This window comes from Syngnathus floridae, chromosome 10 (genome assembly GCF_059516105.1).
Source record: "Syngnathus floridae isolate MCC-2025c chromosome 10, RoL_Sflo_1.0, whole genome shotgun sequence".
Classification (NCBI taxonomy): Eukaryota; Metazoa; Chordata; class Actinopteri; order Syngnathiformes; family Syngnathidae; genus Syngnathus; species Syngnathus floridae.
This window is the reverse complement of record NC_142422.1, coordinates 13,954,633-13,971,234: the sequence shown is the minus strand read 5'-3', so window position 1 is coordinate 13,971,234 and position 16,602 is coordinate 13,954,633. Positions and strand designations below refer to the sequence as shown.

Below are 16,602 nucleotides of genomic sequence, written 5' to 3'. Positions count from 1 at the left end.
CAGGAACGTACGCCAGGATCCGGTTTGTGGACTTCAGCTCGGCGTTCAACACCATCGCTCCTGACATCCTCCAACAGAAGCTCATCCAGTTCACGGTGCCTGCCTCCACCTGTCTGTGAAGCTCCTGAAATATGCAGTCGACACCACTCTCATCGGACTGATCTGGGACGGTGATGAGACTGCGTACAGACAGGAGGTGGAGCGGCTGGTCCACTGGTGCAGCCAAAACCACCTGGAGCTGAACCCGCTCAAGACCGTGGAGATGACAGTGGACTTCTGGCGAGACCCTTCACCACTTGCACCCCTCACTATCCGCAGTAATATTATTCTCTCCACAGACACCTTCAAGTTCCTGGGAACCACAATCTCTCGGGACCTGAAATGGACCAGCCACACAGACTCTGTCCGGAAGAAGGCCCAGCAGAGGCTGTACTTTCTGAGACAGCTCAGGAAGTTCAACCTGCCACAGGAGCTGCTGAAGACCTTCTATACTGCCATCATCCAGGATATCCCCTGCACCTCCATCACTGTCTGGTTTGGATCAGCCTCCAAACAAGACAAGTACAGACTGCAACGGACAATCAGGACTGCAGAAAAGATTATTGGAATCAACCTCCCATCTATCCAGGACTTGTACCTGTCCAGGACCAGGAAACGTACAAGTAACATCTCTACAGACCCTTCTCACCCAGGTTGCAGTCTGTTCGAACTACTCCCCTCCGGACGGCGTTACAGAGCTCTGTACGCCAAAACCAGCAGACACAGAGACAGCTTCTTCCCCCAGGCTGTCGCTCTGATGAACTCACACCACTCTTAGAGTCTCAGAGTCATTGCTGTACAATAACATCCTGCTCTCCATGCCTTTTTTGAATTGTCTGTATTATGTGCACTATGTGTCCACTCTGCATCTATTGCAGCCTGGTCATCCTAGAAAAGGGATCCTTCTCAAGGTATCCCATTTCCCCTAGTTGGAGTTTTTAGGTTTTCCTTGCCCTCCTGGGAGTTTAAGATCAGGGGATGTTTGAGAATAATTGTCAATTTTCGCACATGTCCTGAGTGTTGTTAGTCACCTAAATGTTGAACAGAGGCTGTGATGTACCGAAGTCAAATTCCTTGTTTGGCACGCTCAAACATGGCCAATAGAAATTCTTGATTCTTGATTCTTTTAATGCTGGATGCTTGGTCTCCATGTGCCGAAGCAGTTTTGAAGGCTTGATTAACTTGTTAGCTAGCCTGTTGCCACATATCATGCATGTATATTATGCAAAGTGGGCTTGGTGTGTCAGAGTCACCTGTGGTGATAAATCCATATTTTAAGTAGGACCCCTGGACTTTTAAATACAGCTTTCCTTTTCGTAGAAGGCGTAGCCTCTTCTTCTTCTGTCTCCTCACTGGTCTTTTTTCCCTTTCCGAAAAAGCTTTCCAAACATTTCTGTTTCTTGCTCATTTTTGCTTGCTTTGCTAGATCGATGTCACGTGACGGGGGCAAGCGTCTTGACCTGAATTAACCTGTGTCACGAGACACACCTGCACCGACAGATGTAATTGGGAGAGCATCGCCACATTATTTACATTTTTCAGAGTAAATTCTTGCTAATTTTTGCTGGCTTTGCGCCAACATGTCACGTCACCGGGACAAGCACCTTGACCTGAATTATCCATCCATCCATCCATCCATCTTCTTCCGCTTATCCGGGGTCGGGTCGCGGGGGCAGCAGCTTTAGGAGGGAGTCCCAGACTTCCCTCTCCCCAGTCACTTCATCCAGCTCATCCCGGGGGATCCCAAGGCGTTCCCAGGCCAGCTGAGAGACATAGTCTCTCCAGCGCGTCCTGGGTCGTCCCCGGGGTCTCCTACCGGTGGGACATGCCCGGAACACCTCCCCAGGGAGGCGTCCAGGAGGCATCCTGATGAGATGCCCGAGCCACCTCATCTGGCTCCTCTCAACGTGGAGGAGTAGCGACTCTACTCCGAGTCTCTCTCGGATGACCGAGCTTCTCACCCTATCTCTAAGGGAGAGCACGGACATCCTGCGGAGAAAACTCATTTCGGCCGCTTGTATCCGGGATCTCGTTCTTTCGGTCACGACCCATAGCTCGTGACCATAGGTGAGGGTAGGAGCGTAAACCGACCGGTAAATCAAGAGCTTTGCCTTTTGGCTCAGCTCTCTCTTTACCACGACGGACCGGTACAGAGTCCGCATTACTGCCGACGCTGCACCGATCCGCCTGTCGATCTCACGCTCCATCCTCCCCTCACTCGTGAACAACCCCAAGATACTTAAACTCCTCCACTTGGGGCAGGATCTCATCCCCGATCCGGAGAGGGCATTCCACCCTTTTCCGATCGAGGACCATGGACTCGGATTTGGAGGTGCTGACCCTCATCCCGACCGCTTCACACTCGGCTGCAAACCGCTCCAGTGAGAGCTGGAGATCACGGCCTGAAGAAGCCAACAGCACCACGTCATCTGCAAAAAGCAGAGACGCAATGCTGAGGTCCCCAAAACGGACCCCCTCAACGCCTCGGCTGCGCCTAGAAATTCTGTCCATAAAAATTATGAACAGAATCGGTGACAAAGGGCAGCCTTGGCGGAGTCCAACCCTCACTGGGAACGAATTCGACTTACTGCCGGAAATGCGGAACAAACTCTGGCATCGGTGATACAGGGACCGAACCGCCCTTATCAGTTGGCTCGGCACCCCGTACTCCCGAAGCACCCTCCACAGAACCTCCCGAGGGACACGGTCAAACGCCTTCTCCAAGTCCACAAAACACATGTGGACTGGTTGGGCGAACTCCCATGCACCCTCAGGGATCCTGCTGAGAGTGTAGAGCTGGTCCACTGTTCCACGGCCAGGACGAAAGCCACACTGCTCCTCCTGAATCCGAGGTTCGACCTCCCGACGGCCCTTCCTCTCCAGCACCCCTGAATAGACCTTACCAGGGAGGCTGAGGAGTGTGATTCCCCTGTAATTGGAACACACCCTCCGGTCCCCCTTCTTAAAGAGGGGAACCACCACCCCAGTCTGCCAATCCAGAGGTTCTGTCCCCGATGTCCACGCAATGTTGTAGAGGCATGTCAGCCATGACAGCCCCACAACATCCAGAGCCCTTAAGAACTCCGGGCGGATCTCATCCACCCCCGGGGCCTTGCCACCGAGGAGTTTTTTAACTACCTCAGTGACTTCGACCCCAGAGATTGGAGAGTCCGCCTCAGAGTCCCCAGGCCCTGCTTCCACAATGGAAGGCGTGTAGGTGGAATTGAGGAGGTCTTCGAAGTATTCTCCCCACCGACTCACGACGTCCCGAGTCGAGGTCAGCAGCACGGGATCCCGACTGTGAACAGAGTTGACGTTGCACTGCTTCCCCCTTCTGAAACGACGGATGGTGGACCAGAATTTCCTCGAAGCCATCCGGAAGTCATTCTCCATAGCCTCGCCAAACTCCTCCCACGCCCGGGTTTTTGCCTCAGCAACCGCTGAAGCCGCGTTCCGCTTGGCCGTCCGGTACCTGTCAGCTGCCTCCGGACTCCCGCAGGCCAAAACGGCCCGATAGGACTCCTTCTTCAGCTTGACGGCATCCCTTACCGCCAGTGTCCACCAGCGGGTTCGGGGATTGCCGCCACGACAGGCACCAACGACCTTACGGCCACAGCTCCGGTCGGCCGCCTCAACAATGGAGGCGCGGAACATGGTCCACTCGGACTCAATGCCCCCCGCCTCCCCCGGGACGTGGGAAAAGCTCTGCCGGAGGTGGGAGTTGAAGCTCTTCCTGACAGGGGATTCTGCCAGACGTTCCCAGCAGACCCTCACAGAGCGTTTGGGTCTGCCAGGTCGGACCGGCATCTTCCCCCACCATTGGATCCAACCCACCACCAGGTGGTGATCAGTTGACAGCTCCGCCCCTCTCTTCACCCGAGTGTCCAAAACATGCGGCCGCAAATCCGATGACACGACTACAAAGTCGATCACCGAACTGCGGCCTAGGGTGTCCTGGTGCCAAGTGCACACATGGACATCCTTATGTTTGAACATGGTGTTCATTATTAAAAATCCGTGTCGAGCACAGAAGTCCAATAATAGAACACCGCTCGGGTTCAGATCGGGGGGGCCGTTCCTCCCAATCACGCCCTTCCAGGTCTCACTGTCATTGCCCACGTGAGCATTGAAGTCACCCAGTAGAACGATGGAGTCCCCAGAAGGAGCGCTCTCCAGCACTTCCTCCAGGGACCCCGAGACGGGTGGGTACTCTGAGCTGCCGTTTGGTGCATAGACACAAACAACAGTCAGGACCCGTCCCCCCACCCGAAGGCGGAGGGAGGCTACCCTCTCGTTCACCGAGGTGAACCCCAATGTGTAGGCGCCCAGCCAGGGGGCAATAAGTATACCCACACCTGCTCGACGCCTCTCACCGTGGACAACTCCAGAGTGGAAGAGAGTCCAGACCCTCTCGAGAGGGCTTGTACCGGAACCTAAACTGTGCGTGGAGGCAAGTCCGACTATGTTTCGTCTGAACCTTTCTGCCTCGCACACCAGCTCGGGCTCCTTTCCAGCCAGAGAGGTGACATTCCATGTCCCAAGAGCCAGCTTCTGCAGCCGGGGATCAGACCGCCAAGGTCCCTGCCTTTGGCCGCTGCCCAGCTTACACTGCACCTGACCCCTTTGGCCCCTCCCACAGGTGGTGAGCCCATGGGAAGCCCACGTTTCCTTTTCGGGCTGTGCCCGACCGGGCCCCATGGGTGAAGGCCCGGCCACCAGACGCTCACCTTCGAGCCCCGCCTCCAGGCCTGGCTCCAGAGGGGGGCCCCGGTGACCCGCGTCCGGGCGAGGGAAAACGCAATCCATTTATGTTATTCATCATAAGGGGCTTGTGAGCCATGCTTTGTCTGGCCCCTCACCTAGGACCCGTTTGCCATGGGAGACCCTACCAGGGTTATGAAGCCCCAGACAACATGGTCCCTAGGATCATAGGGGCACGCAAACCCCTCCACCACGATAAGGTGACGACTCACGGAGGGGTGACCTGAATTAATTGATCGTCAATAAAAAAAAAAAAAAATCTGTGCAGTTTGACGGCCAAGTGACCCACAGACCGGTTCTGCTCCGCGGCCCGGTGGATGTCGACCCCTGCCCTATACAGTCCTCAGGCTCCCCAACAATAGCGGTAACAGTTTGCATTATTTTATTGCAATGTTTTTCCTTATTCAGATTTGTTTCAAGATTACAGTTACAGTTAGACTTCACTTTGATGGTTAATGCAGTTATTGCAATTTTGTTGTTTTACCACAGTAGATTGGTTTATTTACATTTCAAAAACCAGAAGCCATTCATTTACAAATGTGATTGCACTCTAGTTTACAAATTTAAATGTTCAGATATTAAGATGTGATAGACAGTTTTTGCATGATTTGAATGAGGCAAAATAACATGCTTTTTCTCTCGAATATATTGGTATAATCATTTGTTTCAGATGTAATAATTTTCTGTATAAAAATTAAATTTGGAGTTCAAAAAGTCTTTTTTCAAACTTTAGTCTTGAAAAAGAGGGGGTCGTCCTATAATCAGGGTCGTCTTATATTTGGGCCAATACGGTAAATATTTTTGTTTGTTTGTTTTGTTTATTTGAAAAGCTTTTTTTATTATTAATGCGTTTCTTGAGTAGATGGTGCGTAATTTCCATTCAGTACGTACCTTTTTTCCTGTTGAATTTGAACTTCCCCCACCATTTAACAAAACAAAGAAGAGAACCTTTAACCCGGAAGCACTCTTCTTTTGCCAGCCCACTTCCTGGTGACCTCCAGGCTTATAGACGGCTTGTTTTCGTGTCGTATGTGTGTTCTTAGTAAAAATGTTGCGACGTGTCTTACGTGATTAGTCTGGCGCCGAGGAACGAGTCACTGCAGACCGCGAGGCTGTTGTTTGAGCGCTGTAATGACGTCATACCAAGGTTGGTCGTTTGCGGGCTGCTAATTGCTAACAGTTAGCTAGCGCAAGGACGCTTTAGCTCGCTCTAAACGTGACCAAAGTACTGTGCGAGATACGCTGTACTGCCTTATCGCAATAGATGACTTTAATCAGCATGTTATTGTTGACATTCTTTATTTAATATTGACTATTGCGAGATGGATCACATTTCGTTCCCGGGAGCTTTGTGTGTGCGATGTGCACTGTGTGAAACAAACACGATTGTCTGACCCAGTGAGTGCATGAATGTCACGTAATGAGACTTGTCCGTTTCAGTGATGTCACTGTTGCGAGGTTTGGGTACAACGGCGCTCACGACTTTCTTTCAAGGCAAGTCGCAAAATATATTCATTTTCAGCTCCTAATTTTTAATGAATTAAAACAATGTCCTTTTTTGATGTAGATGAAAATTGTAAGTCATGTTTTAATAGCTTTCACCTATTCAGTAAAAAAACAATCGACACGAATACATTTGGGGCTTCAGCTAATGATCACTAATAATTGATAAATGTCATTTTTTGGATGATTTGTATATAATATTATTCATTCATTCGTACATTCATGTGTGCATGCGTGCAGCATCCCAGCAGGCCGGAACACTGGTACGCCTCCCAGGGCTTCGCCCCATGGCCACCCTCAACCAGATGCAACGGCAGAGCAAGCCCAAGGCGGCAGCCCAAGTGCTGGGCGCCACCTTTGGCCGCCCGCAGATGCAGGCGGTAGTCCTCAAAACCATGATCCGCAAGCCCAAAAAACCCAACTCGGCTAACAGGAAGTGCGCCCGCGTGCGTCTGGCCAACGGCAAGGAGGCAGTAGCCTTCATCCCAGGCGAGGGCCACAACCTGCAGGAGCACAACGTGGTCCTGGTGCAGGGTGGACGAACGCAAGACCTGCCCGGCGTCAAGCTCACCGTCGTCCGGGGCAAATACGACTGCGCGCACGTTGTTAAGAAGAAACAGTGAAGACACCCGTCAAGTCTTTCTGTCTAGCATGTGACCTGTAAAGGTCAAAGGTTGTTTCAGGTTCATCAGGACATTTCGGACCGCACAACCATTTGGCAAGTGTCCTAAAGAAATAACAGACATTAAGTACACATTTGCACTTCGTGTCCGTGTGCTTGCGACATTGCTGCTGTCTGTTGCCGTCTGTTGCCTTGACAACAGTCACACGGCATACCTTATTTTTGCCAGCACTAATAAAAGCGCCAATCGCCCCTTGCAGTTTGCTGAAAGGAACTTTTTTTAAAACATTTTATTGCCTGCGTGTCATCGGTCCAATGAGTTGTCAGGTGTGACTTGACATTGACTGGGCGTGTTGCTTCCGCCTCACGTCCACTTATAATTGGCGACCAGTCGTTTCTTCGCCGGTGGTGAAGGACACTGTCTGGCGACTGCTCCAAATAGGTGTCTGTGTGGCCTAACATCGGATGGCGACCTGTCCAGGGTCTACGACTGTCACCAAAATTTAGCCGTCAGCTCACAATGAGAATTTGTTTTACTAGTACAGTCAAACCTCAGTTTTCGAACGTCTCGGTTCTCGAACCAATCAGAATTCGACTGAAAAATTCGACGTTTTTTTGCTTCGGTTGTCGAACAAATTTCGGAGGTCGAACCTCGCGAGATGAGCCGAGAAAACACGACCGCGCGGCCCGGATGCCGACTGACTCCGCTACTGTATATTAGTTACTTTCCGGATTGTATTAACCCCAAATCATGCTTCCAGAGAAAGCAAGTGGGAGCAGTAAATGCGACAGTGAGCGCCCGGCGCGCTGCGGTTGCGCGATCGGACCGAATTAAGCTCCCTGCGCACTGAGGTCCACTTAAATTTTGGAAAGTACATCAGGACTTTAAAAATATTTTCTAAATTTCAGCGACGGCTCTGTCACAATAATGCGACCAGCGCGGTGAGGTTGCACGTTCGGCGGTGCGCTGCAGTTGCGCGATCGGACAAAATTAAGCTCCCTGCGCACTGAGGGCCACTTAAATTTTGGAAAGTATATCACGACTTTTAAAATATTTTCTAAATTTCAGCGGGGGCACTGTCACCATAATGCGACCAGCGCGGTGCAGTTGCGCAGTCGGCGGTGCGCTGCAATTGCGCGATCGGACAAAAATGCGCAAATGAAAAAATGCTTAAAAAAAGCGTGTTTTTTTTCTTTTTCTTGGAACCGATTAATTTTTTTTCCATTATTTGTAATGGGTAAAATAGATGTGGAATTCGAACGATTCGCTTCAAGAACCGTCTTCTGGAACGGATTGTGGTCGAAAACCGAGGTTTGACTGTAGTTTGTTTTGCTCTTTAGAAATACGTAGTTGGATAGTTGGGACCTGTGACATCACTGTTCCTCTGACTTCATTTAAGCACACGCTGTGCGAGCCAGCGACAACGCGTGGGCGTGACCGCTTACGAGCTGTTTACGCGACGCAAAAACGTTGCTAATTCCACGGTCGCCGTGCTGCTCCCTGGAGGTAATTAGTCGTTCAGCATTGATGCGTTCCGGATCACGAGTTGACCGCAAAGTCGGCCTTTTGCTTTTGTAGTTTCGTTTGTGGCTGACACGTCACGTCGCTGTTAGCCAAGCTAGCTGGCGTTACCATCATCTCGGTCGTGTGTAAGATGTAGACGTCTTTTTTTTTTTTAAATGCACTTTTGCTAGCCGCCTTCGGGTTCGACGATACTTTTTCCAGATCTCTTGAATTGCCCGTGGTTCGGGAAGCAGCCGCTTTGTTAGCCTTATCAAGAGCTGCCTGTGCTTAGCGGATATGCTGTTTTGAGGGCTCCTACGGTGTTTCTGAGTAGTGCAAGTTCCTTTGAGTTGTCACCAAGTGCCTTTGGTTACTGTCGCTCCCTGTAACTAGAAAATGGGAAACCTCAAAAGAGCCATTTCGTCTATTTCAAGTGAGAAAAACACCGCATGTGCAGTTCCGCTGCATGCGTTGTACTTAAAATGTGTTGCATTAATGAGAACAACAAACTGCTTCGGGGAACGCAACATTTAGCAATAGCCATTTGGAATATTTCTCCCATTCTGCGTCGTCAGCGCATCGTGTCGCCATCAGCGTCACACGTGATTGCCAAATAATTTGGGAGGTGTGAGTGATGTTTTGAAATTTCGTTCACCTGTGGGGTGAGTGGATCGTAGTAAACATTAAGTTTGCTTCAGATCTATCCATGATTTCCCTGCCAGTATTTATGATCCAATGTAAGTGACTGCTGTTCATTAGTAACTTGTTCTTTTTTTTAAGTGTGGAGTTGATGAACCAAGTGAAAATGGAAGAATCAGCAGAAGAAGAAAAGCTTGGCGATTTGCCGGCTGAAGGTAACGGTCACGTTCTGTTTTGCTGCTGGAATGCGGGGGGACTCGCGCTTATCACGGGGGCTTCTCAAATTTTGACATCAAGGAACACTCCCAAAAATACTTTGTGCTCCAGGTCCCCCATAAAATAGTCTGAACCTTAGGAGACCAAAGTGCATAAAAACACAAGATGGAGGTATTACTCTCCAAGTTTGTAATCTTGCCAGACAAATTGTGTGTTGGAATGAAGTCCAAAGAGAAGGAGCCCCCGAGTCCAAGTCGTGCTACTAGTGTGCCACACTGATGTGAGCGACCGCCCGTCACAGCTCAAGTGCCCTTTCCCAGGCAAAGTCCCGACGGCGCCGTCCAAACGACGGCACCGCTGCACGCTGTGCGAGCGCGACTTCACGTGCCCGTCGCGCCTCTCTGACCACATGGCGGCACACTTTGGCCAGAAGCCACACGCCTGCCCTGTGTGCGGCAAGCGCTTCAGCAAGAAGATCAACGTCAAGGTGCACCAGCGCGTGCACACGGGCGAGAAGCCCTACGCCTGCCCGGACTGCGACGCCCGCTACGCCCAGCTGGGCTGCCTGCGCCGCCACCGCCTGCGACATGCCCCGCAGAAGCCGCACGTGTGCGACCAGTGCGGCCGTGCCTTCCTGCAGCGACGATACCTTCTGCAGGTTTGGGCCTCTTGCCAAAAAGCTTGGCGATTCAAATTCCGTCTATTGATGAGCCTCGTCTCAGGGTGCTCGATCAATTCAAGCGCTGGCGTGTTGCAAATATTTGGCCAAAGGGAAGCTGTCCCACTTGATCGTGGCATCTTTTGCTGATGAAAGTAGGAAACGGTAGCCGTACATCACACCTTGCGACGACGATGGCTCCTTCCTTTTTCTCAATTTCTTCTTCTTTCTCTTGGCAAATACTAAAAGAAGGTGGCCGCCAACGAAGGCAAAGTACTTATTTGCCCAAAGGAAGAAGACACTAACCGATGGAGGTACCACGTGGAGGACACTCGCTCATGTACATAGCTATTGCATACGTGCTAGTTTTGTGGCTCCTCTCCATTTCAAGAGCTTTCTTGTGGAGATTTTTTTTGCGGTGCGTTCTTTGTGCGACAACAGCCGGCTGGACAAAAATGGGTCAGATTCTTTTATCTGATTTTTGTTGCGCTTTTCCAGTCCTCTTATTGTTTTTTGTGCTCATCTTTGCTGTTTTCTGCCAGCACCAGCGCGTGCACACGGGTGAGCGGCCGTACGCCTGCGCGCTGTGTCCCAAGCGCTTCGCCTCCACGGCGGGCCGCTCGGAGCACCAGCGCACGCACTCGGGCGACGCCTACAGCTGTGCCGTGTGCCGCAAGGTCTTCACCACGCCGTCAGCCTTCCGCGACCACACCACACTGCACACGGGCCGCAAGCCGCATCCCTGCTCCGTCTGTGGCAAGAGCTTCAACCGGCCAGGACTGCTCCGAAAGCATCTACAGAAACATGCAGACACCGCTGCAGTGAGTGGTCGGCCACGTGGCGCACACTTTGCGGCATAGTGACCCAACCCGAGGACAAACATGAATTGTGAACCACCCGCGCGCGCGTCATTTTCGACGAGTAAAGGCGACATTCTTGTGCCGGCAGGATGATGAGAGGGACAGTGTGGAGGAGGAGCCTTCGCAGGGTGGGATTGAGGAGTCTTTGCAGGACCGCTCTTCGTTGCCAGGTGACCGGCACCATTGGCTCGGCCACGCCCTTTGTGGCGCACCTTGGCTCTTGTGTCTGCAAGTATCCAGTCACCGAGCTTCTGCAGAGTTCGGCCTTTCTCTCTCTTTTTTCTTTTCACTTGATGCTAATGGAATTGAAGAGAAAAAAAGAAAAACATCCGTCTAGTTAAAGGGCAAATCCAAGCCAAGTGCACTGAACAAATGTCGTGGATTGACAGGCCTCAACGCTGCACGGGCAGTTTGAGCGTTGGGTCGAGTGGGCGTCTCGTAGCTGCCGTCAAGCCGTTTCTTCCCCGTCTTCAGCAGAGGGCTCGTCGCGCCTGAAGAAGAAGAAAAAGAAGAAAGTCCACGAGTGCCAGCTGTGCGGTCGCATCTTCTCCAGGCCGTACAAGCTGAAAGAGCACCTGGAGGTTCACGCCGCCACACGGCTGCACGGCTGCTCGGTGTGCGGCAAAAGCTTCGCCAATGCCACCAACCTGAAGGCCCACGAGAAGATCCACACGGCCGAGCGGCCGCACCGCTGCCACATCTGCTCCAAGTGCTTCCTCAGGCCGTACGAGCTGCGCAAGCACCTCAAGACGCACGAGCGCCAGGAGCTCCTGGACCTGCCTGCGCTGACCCTTCCTGCCGGCGCGGAGGCAGTAGACGCGCAAGCTCAAGTGAGAAAATCACATTTGGAAGCGTCTCACCAATCTGCACTGACGTGTTCTTTTTGCATAGCAACGAGAAATCCCAAAGTGTTCCAAGTCGATCACTTTGCTTTTGCTGTACACTGAAGACAATTGGGCAGGTTTCAAATCTCACACAGAGAGGGCGAATTGCATCTTTTGTTTCATGCTATGTCAATATCCTTATGGGAAGCATACCCTCCTTGGTTTGAACCCAGTGAGCAAAAACATTACATTTCGGGCTTTGGCTTTTTTTAGCTGTGTTGTGGTTTGGTTGATTCTGCACTCCAAATGATAGGCACCGCATAAAAGAAAAACGCTCCAAGCAAGAGTGGCCAACTGCCTTTGCTGTTAACTTAATTGCTGGTGGGAGCATATCAATGTAAAGTTGCAATTCGAGAAATGAGATGAAAAGCCTCACCGCAATGACGACGTTGACCATGATGTCATCCTCAGAAGAAGGAGCTCCCCAAAGAGGAGCAGCATCCTGGTAACAGTGGCGACCTGGACAGCAGGGTGGGTGAGCAGCGGGAGGAGGAAATGGTCAACGGTCTCATCAACTCTGATGGCGAAGAAGAGGACTGGAGCCCCACCCTCATCCGTACGCTGCTCCTCACCCTTGTCATGCTGGTTGTCCTCTTGACTTTGTCTTCCTCTCCATTTTCCCTTTTATCAGGGTGATTTCTTGTACCGTATTAATTCTAATTATTGCCCAGGGCGATAATTAGAGAAGGTTTATGTCCAACGGGTGGTGGGCGATTAATAGAGAACACTATTTGTCCGATCGCCAAGGGGCACTGAAATGGGCGATATGTATATTTTCCTTGTGTAGTATGCAATACCTGCATCTCACTGGTGTTCTTAACACTAGAACAGCAGCTGTTTTGATCTACCTCTAACAGCGGGGTGCGCCAATTGACGCTCCATCGATGCGTCATGTTACCGTCGCACATCACATTTTGCGCACGTCATGTTATCGCAATCGTCTTGTTTGAGCGCACGCCCCGATAACGTAATTGTGTGAGGATATTGTAACGGAGTGACGAGTGTAATTGTATCATAGTTTATGGAGAAAAACAATTTAAAAGGGACATTTGACGTGCTGTCAAATCAGTCATATTTAAACTTGCGCAATGATGTCGGCACGCGGTCGCAGAGAAAAACGTAAGTTTTGGGGGGAATTTTTAGCAGCAGGGGCAATAATGAGGTATCAATGTTTTTTATTTGTGTAATTGCTAACACACTGGGCGATTATTAGAATATTGGTGATAATTAGAATAAATACGGTACCTTACCCCTTGGCTCACTGTTCCTCTCCAACTTTACGTTTTTTGTTTGTTGTGAGACGTTGGCTTGATGCTTGCGATCTTAATGTTTCCCGGGCCACTGCTTTTTTTGTCAGAATCAGATGGCACGACGGGGATGACGAGGGTGAGGGCAGCAGCGATGCGGTGGTCTGGCGAGGACAAACGTGGCTACGTGTGTCCGGTGTGTAGCCGCGACTGCTTCAAAGCGTCAGCGCTGCAGAAGCACCTACGCATCCACTCGGGCGAGCGACCCTTCCAGTGCGCCACCTGCAAGAAAACCTTCACGCAGCAGGTGCACCTGAAGGAGCACCGCCGCATCCACACGGGCGAGAAGCCCTACACCTGCTCACTCTGCACCAAGACCTTCACCTTCTCCAGCGCACTGCGCCGCCACCAGCGACTGCACGGTGATGCGCGGCCCTTCGCCTGTCATGTCTGTGCCAAGACCTTCAAACAGGCCGCCTCGCTCAAGAGCCACATGCTGGTGCACTCGGACGTGCGCCACCACTGCCCTGTCTGTCACAAGGCCTTCAGCCGCCCGCTAGAGCTCAGCTATCATGTGGATGTGCACGACGCCAGCCGTCCCTACTTCTGCCGCCTCTGCCGCAAGAACTTCAGCGGGGCGCGTGCTTTCCGCAAGCATACCAGGAGGCACCAGTCACAGGAAGGCACCCAACTCGGGGCATCGGTCGCGGCTGACGCTGCCGTGGCCGCCGGGGACAATGCCGCAAAGAAGGCAAAATGAGGCCAAGTGCAAGTGACATCAACGTTTCTCTTCATTAAATTCATCATCCTACTGGCAAGTTGTTTCTGGTTCTGTTTTTAGGAGAATCAAATTCTATTAACCAATCATTCATTCATTGATTCCTTCATGTTGAACACGGCCTAACCTAAATTCAAATCACTAAAGCTCAATATTGAAGCTCAAATATCGAAACTGTTACAGTGGCTAAACTGATTCCTGTATTTATTTGCAACCCCAACTTATGCTGAAACACACGTTAAATTCATCCCCAACCTCAGATTTAAGGCCTGATTTGCTCGGGGCGCATGGTGAGAAACACTAACCCTGCTTAAAAAACACTAGGGTAGCTTGATGGCGGCGCGTGCACACGCAGCGGCCACTCTCTGTCCCGTCAGTATGGTGATTTGTTCGTCTAATGAGTGTTCGTCTCGTGCTTTATCGTGCTACAAGTACAGCAGGCAGGTTCTGCTCGACATCGGCAGAAGTGGGTTTTGTGGCGTTCTGGACTTTGAAGCGGCGACATTAAAGGCGCTCGGACTGCTACGGCTTGAAACGTCGCCGACCTCGCCCGCTATTCCTCCCCCGGTTGGGAGCCGTCGGAAACGGTGTGCGAGGAGGCAGAAGAGGGGCAAGCGCGGAGGCGTCCGGGCCAGGCTGGCGGCCAACCCAGCGCGCCCGGCGGTGCCCTCCATTCTTCTGGCGAATGTTCGATCGCTGGACAACAAAATGGATTACGTTCGCCTGCTGAAGTCTACGAACCGGACGGTGCGGAACTGCTGTGTGCTCGTGTTCACCGAGACCTGGTTGACTGACAACATTCCGGACTCTGCCGTGCATCTGGAGCGGCTAGCGTGCTATCGGGCGGACCGTGCCATTGTACGAGGGGGAAAGTCACGAGGAGGTGGAACCGTCTACATCCGAGAAGAATGGTGCCGGGACTCTGTGGTGGTATGTAAGCATTGCTCGCCACTTGCAGAGTTTGTGATAATCAAGTGCCGTCCTTTTTACCTGCCGAGGGAATTTACCGCGAAACTGCTAGTCGCGGTATACATCCCGCCTTCCAACATCGAAGGCGACAGGATCGCGGTGCTTGGTGAACTGTACCAGGCTGTCAGTGAACAGCAGACAGCACACCCTGACGGTTTCACCATCTTCGCTGGAGACTTCAATCATGCCAACCTGAAGTCTGTTTTCCCGAGGCTTCACCAGCATGTTACTTTTCCGACACGTGGAGACAGCTTCCTGGACCTAGTCTACTCTGCGCAAAAGGGAGCTTTCAAAGCCACCCCCCTCCCCCATCTTGGGCTTTCTGACCATCTCACCGTTTTGCTTTTGCCCGCATATAGACAATTGGTGAAGGCATCCAGGCCGGTTCGGAGGCGGGTTCGGGTGTGGCCTGAGGGTGCCTCCGATGCACTTCGTGACTGCTTCGACACCACTGACTGGGACTTGTGAAGGAATGAGGTCGAAATACAAAAAGTCCTGCCTCGCTACAAAAACAGATATGCTCAAACCTCATTGAATAAAGTACATAAGCAGACAAGTATATTCACATATTAAATAAATAAAAGAAACATTTGAAGCATATAATTATACCTACACACCAAATCAATAAAGAAGACATAACTAGACATTTTTGATAAGTGGTGATGAGAAAGGTTTTTATAACTTCATGATCTGATATATATATTTCTGAGGACTTTGAAATAACAAATGACTTTTGATATATTGCCTAAATACCTTAATGACCCTTAAGGAACTGTGGAATGCATGCCTGATGTTTTTTCTCTGAATCATGGACACGGCCAGAGTCGTCTTGACCGTTCAGTACTTGATTGTATCTTATGTTTTGACTAATGCTAGACGCCAGTTTTTGATTACTACTGAACGCTCTGCACAGAGGGAAATACTTTGCCTAACAAAGCAAAGATACGGTTGAATGCGGTACGACAGTGTATGTCCAAGATTGGAGAAGAATGTTCACAGGAAGGTCACGTGGAGATAAAACCAGTGGGTGCCAGAAGGAGCCACCCGAGAACTCGGCCAAAGATGATCGCCAAGGCCGAGAGACGGGATGGAAGACAACAGCCCCCTCCACACACACACACCAACAGCCCCCCACCAACACACCGAATCGCCCATAACCAGCACCACTCTCATGGAAGCAGACTCTCCTTCGAACTTGCCCCACCCCGAAGACTCATCGCCCATCAATCCCAGCCCACAATGTGCTACTGAATATAAAACTGATCTAACAACCTTGGACTTTGCCTTTTCTGAATGGAGACTTTCCGCTCTTGAAGGGCCCAGCGCTGTATTGCACTTTCCTGAAAACAGAGCTTTTTGAACAAGAATTGTGATTGAACTCAACCAATCTGTCTAAGTCTAATTTCTGCTTCAGTGTCTTTGCATTTTCCTAAATCTGAAGAAATCAAACGAGCACGCAGTGAGTAAATTGGATAACAGGTGATTGGCAAAGGCTTTTGCCGTGAGGCGCAGATAACGCGCTCCCTAAATTGTGGACAGAATCCAACAACTTGTTTAAGCAGGCAGCCACCTACAACGATAGGACGGACATAGAGGAGTATACTGACTCTGTTACCTCTTACATCACAAAGTGCATCGATGATGTGACTTGCTCGAAATCCTTCGTCACTCGCGCGAACTGGAAGCCGTGGCTGACAGGGGCTGTCCTCAGACTGCTGAGGGCCAGGGACAGGGCTTTCAGAGCGGGGGATGAGGCTGGCTTGAGGACAGCGAGGGCCGACCTGTCCCGAGGCATCAAAGAAGCGAAGAAGGCGTTCTCGTGCAAGGTCTCCACCCACTTCAAGGACAGCAAGGACGCACGTAGCCTTTGGTGGGGCATTCAGACCATCACGGACTACAAGCCCGCGCCGAGGAGCTGTGAG

General features: G+C 51.2%; 2 protein-coding genes and 1 long non-coding RNA gene across 8 annotated transcripts; 2 read left to right on the top strand and 1 right to left on the bottom strand.

Moving 5' to 3' along the window:
* Positions 1–5,779: 5,779 nt before the first annotated feature.
* On the top strand, positions 5,780–7,184 carry mrps12 (mitochondrial ribosomal protein S12). The gene is made up of 3 exons (XM_088386164.1): positions 5,780–5,947; positions 6,241–6,294; positions 6,544–7,184. Exons 1-3 carry the CDS (start codon positions 5,932–5,934, stop codon positions 6,924–6,926), a joined length of 453 nt encoding a protein of 150 aa, XP_088242290.1. The 5' UTR covers positions 5,780–5,931; the 3' UTR covers positions 6,927–7,184.
* A 1,102-nt stretch (positions 7,185–8,286) lies between these two features.
* On the top strand, positions 8,287–13,751 carry LOC148392639 (uncharacterized). Of its 6 annotated transcripts, none has more exons than XM_088386160.1 (8): positions 8,287–8,432; positions 9,210–9,283; positions 9,605–9,942; positions 10,485–10,763; positions 10,891–10,972; positions 11,280–11,632; positions 12,098–12,242; positions 13,044–13,751. In XM_088386160.1, the coding sequence occupies exons 2-8, from the start codon at positions 9,220–9,222 to the stop codon at positions 13,691–13,693; spliced, it is 1,911 nt and encodes a 636-aa protein (XP_088242286.1). In that variant the 5' UTR covers positions 8,287–8,432; positions 9,210–9,219; the 3' UTR covers positions 13,694–13,751. The 6 variants fall into 6 exon arrangements, with proteins under 6 accessions (XP_088242286.1, XP_088242282.1, XP_088242284.1 ...); XM_088386156.1 differs by having other exon boundaries at positions 8,288–8,432; positions 11,277–11,632; XM_088386158.1 differs by lacking the exon at positions 8,287–8,432 and adding an exon at positions 8,454–8,575 and having other exon boundaries at positions 11,277–11,632.
* LOC148392640 (uncharacterized) lies at positions 10,041–12,052 on the bottom strand. The gene is made up of 2 exons (XR_015860667.1): positions 11,450–12,052; positions 10,041–11,293 (listed from the first exon to the last, which is right to left on the bottom strand). It is a non-coding gene; the product is annotated as an uncharacterized LOC148392640 (long non-coding RNA).
* Positions 13,752–16,602: the final 2,851 nt, after the last annotated feature.